Source organism: Xyrauchen texanus, chromosome 9, assembly GCF_025860055.1.
Source record: "Xyrauchen texanus isolate HMW12.3.18 chromosome 9, RBS_HiC_50CHRs, whole genome shotgun sequence".
NCBI lineage: Eukaryota > Metazoa > Chordata > Actinopteri > Cypriniformes > Catostomidae > Xyrauchen > Xyrauchen texanus.
This window is the reverse complement of record NC_068284.1, coordinates 16,082,879-16,092,614: the sequence shown is the minus strand read 5'-3', so window position 1 is coordinate 16,092,614 and position 9,736 is coordinate 16,082,879. Positions and strand designations below refer to the sequence as shown.

The 9,736-nt window shown below is 39.1% G+C and overlaps 1 protein-coding gene across 1 annotated transcript; it reads right to left on the bottom strand.

Moving 5' to 3' along the window:
* Nucleotides 1-563: 563 nt before the first annotated feature.
* LOC127649583 (nucleotidyltransferase MB21D2-like) lies at nucleotides 564-8,883 on the bottom strand. Its single transcript, XM_052134759.1, has 2 exons — nucleotides 8,631-8,883; nucleotides 564-2,673 (listed from the first exon to the last, which is right to left on the bottom strand). Exons 1-2 carry the CDS (start codon nucleotides 8,881-8,883, stop codon nucleotides 1,403-1,405), a joined length of 1,524 nt encoding a protein of 507 aa, XP_051990719.1. The 3' UTR covers nucleotides 564-1,402.
* Between the last annotated feature and the right edge of the window lie 853 nt (nucleotides 8,884-9,736).

The window sequence follows — 9,736 nt, the reverse complement described above, 5'->3', positions numbered from 1 at the left end:
GAGGCCCACGCTATTCTCCGCAGCATCCACGCACAACTTAACACATGCCCTACCGAGAGTGAGAACCACACATTATAGTGACCACAAGGAGGTTACCCCATGTGACTCTACCCTCCCAAGCAACCGGGCCAATTTGGTTGCTTATGAGTCCTGGCTGGAGTCACACAGCATCCCCTGGATTTGAACTTGTGACTCCATGTGTGGTAGTCAGCGTTAATACTTGCTGAGCTACCCAGGCCCCCACAAATACATTTTTACTTGCATGATTTACATAACATAGTCTCCTACATGATCTTACTGTAAACGATCAAATGCACTGCAAAACATTGCACATGTTGTCAATATCTACCATTATTGAAATGTTAAAATTATATTTATTTCTCAACATTTCTGTATTTCGTTATCTAGTTCTCCATTTATCTCCATTATTACTTACACCAGTTTGAGCTAATGAGAAAGCTTTTTATATTCTGTTTCAAGAATAGCACAAAATTGAAAGGACTGATTTTGAGCAATGCAAGCAATGTTTTAAAACCAACAAAATTTCCAAAACTTTTGTCCAATTCTTTATTTACTGGCAGAATAAAACAGGCAAGTTAGAATCATTATTTGAGATACAGTACCTACATGACTAATGTCCTACACTGTAATTTTTTGTAAGTCCCATACCCCACATGTTACAAAAATCCTTTTGAGTATTCTGCATTCTTATGGTTGAACATTTTTGTCTACTACAACTCACTCTAACTGAGCATAAATTCACATTCAATTAATTGCACTTAGGGAATATGATTTTAATCCCTTAGAGAGGAATGTGGGTTGGCTTCCTCTGGCAAATCCTGCCATTGTTTCCTCTAAATAAATAACAAGGAAGTTAATTTCTGTCCAGGTTCTCTCCGAGCATTATTTGTATATAACACAAACACAAAGAGGTGATATACAGAAACATATGTATAGTGTCTTCACGGATAAACAAGAGAATAAGTCTGTCTGATTCAAATATTTGTTACATCAGACTTTTCTTCAGAACACATTACCATCTATGAACATACTGAATTTTTGATGGTTCATCTGCAATTCATTGCCTAAACTGTGCTAGACTTACACTGCTCTTCTCTGTTCTGAGTCATCAGGATACCAAATCCACTATGCTTAGAACCTCTGCAGGTGCAAGATCAGCTATCCAAACAGCAGGTTGGCATTCTCCATCCAGTAAGGTCAGTCTTATAGATCTTTTTTTCTCTTGCAGTACATTTCTCCTATAGGATCCTCTCCGGTCACTTCTGATGTGTGCAGGCACAGGGACACAGCTCCAGTTTCAGGACAGTGTCACGCACATGCCCAGGTTCAATCATGATAAATGCAAGGAGAGCAGAGGAGAAGTGAAAATAGATCTTTCCTTTCAGAAGAACTTGTCATCAATGCGGAAGTGAGGGCGTGTGACATCGTCAGGGTTGATGAACACAGAGATGGACTTGCCTGGATTCTCAGTCACCAATTGCTGCAGCTTCTTGGCCAACCGGTCATCAGGCTGTTGGTGATCTGTGGAGGAGGGATCTTCCAATGGAGACGGCAGACCTGAGGAACTGCCACGACGTTGCATCTCCTGGGTAAGTCTATTGGCAGCCTTGGCCTGCTCAATGATAGAGCGCAGGTGCTCAGCTGGATCCGAGCGTACAAGCGCAAGCTTGCGAGCCTGAAACATGGCTGTCTCATCACATAGCTGCTCCAGCATGTTACATTGCGGGATGAAATAGTTTGGGCAGGTCTTGTTGACCAGGCAATGCAGCAAATCGTCCATTATACCAAGCAGAAAGTGTGCAGCATAGTCTTCCTGTGCCAAATAGCTTGAAGGTAGCCGGTCGCAGGCCCACAACATGATGCTCCGTAAGTAATAGGGACTGACAGCTGTAGGCTGGGCCAGCAGCTTGACGATAATCGCCTTGCATGCCTGGTAAGCTTGCATGAGTCCTGGTGAGATGCATTTTTTCAACTGGACTTCGCTGCGGGCAAATGATAGACGCCATTCGTTTTCTCTGCAACCGGAGGCTGAGCAGGTAGGCAGCAAATAGAAGCCACTGATCACCTCCTCCTCTGTGATCTTCCCATCCCAGAAGTGGTTCTCCATCAACCAGCTCTGGGCAACTGCTGGCCAGCCTTTAAAAGACACCACAGGAACAATGTCATAAAGCATACGACTGCTGCCCACACCCAAAACCATAGACAGCAGCGTGCTGTGACGCTCAACCCGTTCCACCCTCGGGGTGCCCCTTTGCGGTTTGCGCTGCAACTCTGCCAGCACCAATCCAACTGCTTCTTGGAACCAGTCAGCTACAAGTGTGGGTGAGAAGAAGTAGTTGGTGGTGCCATTCAGATGGTCGGTCATCGTGCAGCAGTCCCGCCAGCGGTTGATCGTACCTTCGTCAAAAAGTCGCAAGCTGAGCCATGAGTGACCCAGCGCTGAGTGCCGCATGTCCAGTGTGACGGGCTGGTTCCGGTCGTGTAGCTTTAGGGCAGGAACCAACAGGGTGAAGGCCATGTCATAGTCAGAGCCACGGTTATAGATACCAAGCTCATCAAGATCCATGTCCACCACACCTTCTCGCACACCACCAGACAACAATAGGTACTCATTTGCAACAGGCAACTTTTGGTCCAGCTTTTGTACCATGCCTGAAAAAGACAAAACAGAGGATAGATAGTGAGGTGTAGAAAAATAGAGAGGAAATAACAGATTTCAGCAATACCACACAAGCAAGAGTGCTGTTGTAAATAATATCAGCACACCACAGCTGTGATTTGGTCACAGACAAACATAGGCCGCCCATATTGTGAGTGTGATATTACTTTTATATAACATTTCTATAGACAAGAAAAATATAATTATTTTATCTTTCAAAACAGTTCCAAAACAAAGTCTAAGCAGGATCAACCAGTGTGTATTGCAGAGAAGTAAATATATTGTTTGGTTTATTTCTATATGATTGAACATTAACCTCAATCCAGGTGGCGGAGGACAAGTCTCAATTGCCACTGCTTCTGAGACAGTCAATCTGCGCATCTTATCATGTGGCTAGCTGTGCTTGACAGTGCGGAGACTCACAGCATGAGGAGGCTCACACTACTCTCTGCGATCCATGCACAAATTACCACGTGCCCCACTGAGAGCAAGAACCACTTAATCGTGACCACAAGATTTCCCCATGTGACTACGCTCCTTAGCAACTAGGCCAATTTTGTTGCTCAGGAGACCTGGCTGGAGTCACTCAGCACACCCTGGATTCAAACTCGCAACTCCAAGGGTGGTATTCAGTGTCAATACTCACTGAGGTACCCAGGCTCTATATTGATCTGTTTCTCAACCACACCTATCATATTCCTTCTGAAGATATTGATTTAACCAATGTAGCCTTATGGATTACTTTTTCGCTGCCTTTATGTGCTTTTTGCAGCTTCAAAATCTTGGTACTATTCACTTGCATTGTGAAGACCTACAGAGCTGAAAAATTCTTCAAAAAATTAGCAGAAGAAAAAAAGTTATACACATTTGGGATGGCATGAGGGTGAGTAAATGATGAGAGAATTTTCATTTTGAATGAACTATCTCTTTAAGATGTCCTCACAGTGCATGTTTCATCAGTACACATGCGTCAGACTGGTGCTTTTGGTGCGTCTTGTTGTGGATGGTTCGCTTTTTTTTAACACGTGTCAAATTAAACGTAGTTTGAAACTTACAAAAAAAAACTTTTTAAGGCCCCTGCACTCTGCTCCGTACAGCTGCCTTTCATCAGCTGTTGGTTTGCTGCCTGTCCAGCTTGTGCTGACTGAGACTCGCAAAAACATGAAGGTGGCACTAAAGTTTGAATTTCTCTGTTGGTACTTCTGTATACAAATCTTTTTATTAAGGTGACACGATTAATTGCATCAATATTTTAACATGTTTTTTATGATAAATTGTAAAAAAAATTAAGTCTTAAAATAACGAAATAAGATCCACATTTTGTTACATTTCTTTTCAGTCACATGTCCAAAGCTCTTCCAAGACTGATTTCAGAATTGCACACTACCATACTACTCATACTATGTTTTCCATAGACACATATGGCAAAAAATAGTATGAGTAGTAATGTAGTATGCCATTCTGAACTCAGCCCACATCTCTGCAGACAGCAGAGCACTCTTCTTAGGCATCTATTTCCAGCAGATCACTAAGGGAACCTGAAAGCTTACACCAGCACTAGGAAAAAGTTCCAGATCAATAAAGGAGGAAAGTGACATCCTTTACACTTACTTACATTCTGCAGTGTGGGCATGGCTTTGTGAGCACAGAGGGAGACATTAAAGTGATACACACCTAGTAGTTGCTGAGCATGGATTCAGAAGGCAGTTTAATGGCTTTTCATTTCCTTAATGACCCATAATGTCCATGAAATTCACCTTCTTTTTCCAATTATTAATTATCTCCTTTTTTTCTCTCTGTACATTCATCCATATTGTGGTTCTTAAAAACACACAAATCTGAATCTATTCCTATTTATCAACTATCTGGGGTTAAGACTAGTGCCCGACAGATATATCAGTATTGGCATATGTTTTCCGATATGCACAGATATGAAAAAAATTTTTCAGAACATATAATGCAGAAAATAATGCTTGAATTGGTGTCATAGCATAGTTTGTCCACCAGAGCGCAATCCGACTCCACTGTTTACAGAGCTGACTTTGAAATGATGGTGGCTTTGCAGAAAGGGCAAAGTTAATCGGTGTGGAGTTAAGTGGTGTCTTCTCTGTAAGTTGCTAACTAGTTTGTGAAATACATACTGGAAAGTTAATAAACAATGACCCCATCATTTTCCCTTTTCAATATAACTAATATACGTTAAGCATGTCCCTGACAACCATGTCACTCATGTTAATCACATTTATTTGCTATGTTAGCCAGCTATAGTTTGTCATTGCAGTCAGTAATGTTGCAGATTGAAAGGTAAACATCAGAGCATCTTTTTGCAGCTCAGCAGACAACGGTGCAGTGGTGGATTGTGTCTGTTGTGTGTTGATTTCACACTATGTTGTTACCTAGTTGGTGAGATGCAATGCTGGTCTATCTTTTACTCTCCGTGACAATGAGCTTATTGCTAACTAGCTAACCCCGTAGCTACTTTCATACCTTGCAGCTGAGTGGAAGCTAATGTGTAAACATGTATTCACCCAACTGCTTTGTTTAGGATTCACAGTTTGGTACCTCCTTTTACCGAATAAATCCAGTCATTGCATTTATAAAATGTAATATATATAAGTCTGTTTTTCCACCATTGAAAGTTCCCCCTGAACTTGTATAGCAGAATACTGTGTAACATCGCTGCCGCTGTTTATCTCTTGTCTAGGCAGGTGTAAATGCTTCTTTTTTTACAACCTCCCCCTAATTGACTGGCAGTATTAAAATAGTCAGAATTTGACTGATACTAAACAGTGCTGATGTTTATTTAGCTATTTATTGTATTTTTATTTATTATTTATTTTCTCAGTGTTCATTTCTAGAATTTGTTGACAATGTATAAAAATAATGTTAACAATAAGGCTAACAATTCATATATTTTCTAAGTAGTAGCCAACTGACTATTTTACACATCTTCACTAACAAAATGTGTTTCATATAAAAAGGTATCAAAATGAATTCCTGTCAATCTTTAACATGCACCCCCACCACCCTTTGTTATTAGCAAAATCCTAAACTATTCACAAACCCCTCTGACCCTTCCACTCCTTTTCTCAATCTTTCTCTCACAGTGATTCTAACTCTCAAAGATATTCAGTGTCACTTTTGTTTCATCCGTCTCATTTCCATACACAGACACTGCTGGCCAATCAGCCTCCTGCTATCTGAATTGAGTTTAGATGAATGGCAGAGACAGAAAGTGTGAGAACAGAATGGGAGAGGGCTGTACATTACTTCTGCCTCAATGGACATGAGGTTCCCACAATTGCAAGAATGCTGATTTACACCCATTTCCGCCTAGTTTGGAATCAAAGCTCAATGATGGACAGTCCTATTGATTTTCCACTGAAAATATAAGCAACACTAAATCTGTCTCAGACCAGAAGGTGCCTGACAAATTATTTTTAGACTAAAATGAGGCTAAATTCAAGAAGATTTAATGCATGTTATAAAAAAAATAAGTACTTTAAACAAGAATAGTTCTCTGTAATTCAAGGAAAAAATTTTTTTTCCTTCGTACTGTAATTTAAAGCAATTCTTGCATATTTTTAACCAACCCTTAAACTTTAACCTTTGATTTTCTGCATAGTTTATTTTCGGATCCCCAGAGCTTTCCAAGAGTAGAAAAACATACAATCCTCTCAAGCACTATATGTTTAGGTGTGGTTTAATGAAAACAAGTTAATCTCAGTCGACAGCATTTGTGGTATAATGGTTATTACATTAAAAAAATAATAATAATACGACTTGTCTCTCTTTTTCTTTAAATAAAGCAAAAATCTGGGTAACAGTGAGGCACTTACAGTTGAAGTGTATAGGGCCAATTTTTGGAGGGTTTCAAGGCAGTTTATTATAAACTGTGAAGCTTATAATTTTATAAAAACACTAACATTAATTCATCTGTGAAAACGCATGTATTATTTGAATCATCATTTTTAAAGTCATGTAAAAGTGTACAGTCATGTACAGTCAGTGAGGGATCATAAAAAATGCATTTTGTTTTTACTTAGTACTGCCCTGAAGAAGGTATTTGACCTAACACATCCTCACATATATTCCACACAACAAAATAGTAACTGAATTTACACACATGATCCTGTTTAGAAGTTGGTTTCTAATGTGGTGTGTTGCTTTCTCGATGATCAATGACTGTTTGTGTAATAATTGTTCATGAGTCCCTGCTTTCTCCTGAGCAGTGAAGATGTCCACTTTTCTTAAGAAAAAAACCCAACTACAGTAAAATGATTTGGTCTCTCAGCATCTTCTGCACATTTGAGTTCTTCCCAACAGTGGCTATATATGAGGTCCAGATTTGACAACTGAGGGACTAATACACAACTATTGCAAAAGGTGCAAACAAATATTGATGCTCAAGAAGGCAACACAAGGGCTCTTATAGGCTATTTGTATACATCTGAAAGGGGTGTGGAAACTTATAAAAACAAAAGGGGTATGCAAACTTCTGCACTTAACTGGCTATATCGTTTCTGAAAATGTATATTTTATTTTAGATTTAGTTTTTCATGATTTAACCACATTTTAGCTTTTTTTAAATGTACAAATTCCATGTAGCCTATTCTATCCATATGATGTCATCTCGCATGTGTAATTATGAAATTACTTCAAAGAAATTCACAACATTGTAACCAAAAATTCTAAATAAAATCCCCACATCTGAATATATAAGTGCTTGTACTACGTAAAAAGTGCAGTGAAGCTGTCTAAATGTGACATTGTCTGATGTATCTCCGTGCTCGTGGGAAATTAACATTACAGAAAAACACTCGCCTACATATTCACATGCTGCATGAAGAAATAGATCGGCTTCTTTCAGCTCGTTGTTGAAAACAAAAATTTTTATTGGTGCATTTCTACTTGTGCTGACTGACAGGATGACAGAGTGGGCGCCACGCGTATGACGTCATTGCCATGGTAACCAGATACATTTCAACTGATTTGCTGATTTCTTCTCTTCTCTGCAAACGATACCAAATACAATAGCGAGAATGAAAATGAGTACATCAAATGTAAGTAGAAAAAAAAATCAGTGAGCCTCCCACCTGAAACCAGGACATGTTTAGAGAACTGTCGGGACACACCTCTTTAAAACGGGACGTCTGGTCACCCTACTTAAACGCAATGAGAAAACAATCCCTAATACAACATTTAATACCATGACCTTATGAATTAAAGACTAGTTGCTCCGATTTAAGCCATTTTGCGGAAGGGCGAATTAAGACTTTTTAAGACCCGCGGAAACCGGGTCTTAAAAAAAAAATGTTTAATGCGCATAAAAAATGTTTAATGCGTTTACATGCACACACGTTGTCGGCTTATTAAGCATGTAAACGTGCCCTGAATCCTTTTTGTTCTCCTTTTCTTAAATCGTTTACTTTTTATTTTTGTTTCTAAATTTACCCTAGCATAACTACATGACTAGCTTTATCACTCAATAACAATGTATGCACCTCTCTCTGCTCTGTCCAATGGTACTGACCTTTGCCAAAGGTAGCCTACTGAAAGTGATTTTTCTTTACAATCTTCACTTCTGGGGATTCAACATATTATTCAAACAGCATCCGACTAGGTGGAATTGATTTCTCGCAAGGGGTCAAACATAAAACCGCTTAAAAACAGACCAAAATAGATTCAATGGTCGGATAATGTATGTAGAGAGCACACAGCACATATATCAGGGATGGAAACGCACCTTGTGCATGGACCTGATTAACATAACCTCATTAAATGAATAAATACAAATCATAATATATTTGACCATCTGTCCTGGTTATTCGGTTATTATAAAGAATACAAGTAATACAATTATTAGGCTAATAAATAGGCTAGTGAATAATAATAGTAGGCCAATAATGATGAAATCATTCTGATTTTAATCAGTGGGAGATGTTATTACCGAGCATGGAGAAGATGAAATCCTTGGCGGTGTGTATTTCCAGTGCCCTCTGGTCATCATACTCGCGCTGGTCTTGTTTACTGAATTCATGGATGAGTCGGTTGAGCTCTCCGATCTTCACTCCGGACTTGAAATCCAGCTCGTGACAGCACCACAGCTTGTGGTTGTTGTTCAAGCCGCCCGGTGTTGCGGTTGGACTGTTCCCCAGACTGCTGACGGATCCGGTCCGGCTGCTTTGAGCTGGGACCGCCATCTTCACACTAGAGAAATGGTCGGGGATGCGACGTTTCTCGTGGTTTCCCCTCCTTTTTTAATACATCAGGTGGTCATTGAATGGATCCGTGATGTCATGCAAACCACATGCAATCTTCATTTACTAATCGTAAACCAAGAACCGCCCGCTGTTAAATAAAATTGAAAATGTGACAAACCGTTCGTGCTTTTTAGACGTTTGTAAAATGCTGTTGAATATAAGAGAAACCACTCTACAAAGAGAGAGAGAGAGAGAGAGAGAGAGAGACTGGAAAAATGTGGAAAAGATGAAAAAATATTTCGCTTTCTCATAATAATGATAATAGTGATAACATAGCCATCCTCCAATATTTTGAATTATAGATGCAATGACTATAATAATAAAATAAAAAGCTAAACAACCGCAAAAATGCAAGAAATCAACTTAGTGGTTTCTTAGACCATTTAGTTGTAGTTACATTTCTTATATAATAATAACAACCATAGGTCATAGAATTAGGACAGTATCATACAGCTATATAGCAAAATGTATTGTTGACATTTCAGTTGTTAAAGGAATCTTTCGTGTTCAGTACAAGTTCATCTCAATCGACAGCATTTGTGACAATGTTGATTACCACAAAAAATGTATTTCAACTTACCCTCCTTTAAAAAAAAGAAAAAGCATATTATAAAGGCACTTACAATGGAAGTGAATGGGGCCAATCAGTAAACGGTAGAATTCTTACGGTTTGAAAAGTATTACCACAAGACGTAGGCTAATCAATTTGCAAGTTAACATGATTTTAGTGTGATAAAATCTCTTACCAACCTTTTCTGTGCAAAATTTATATCCAATTTTTCAACTATGTTGA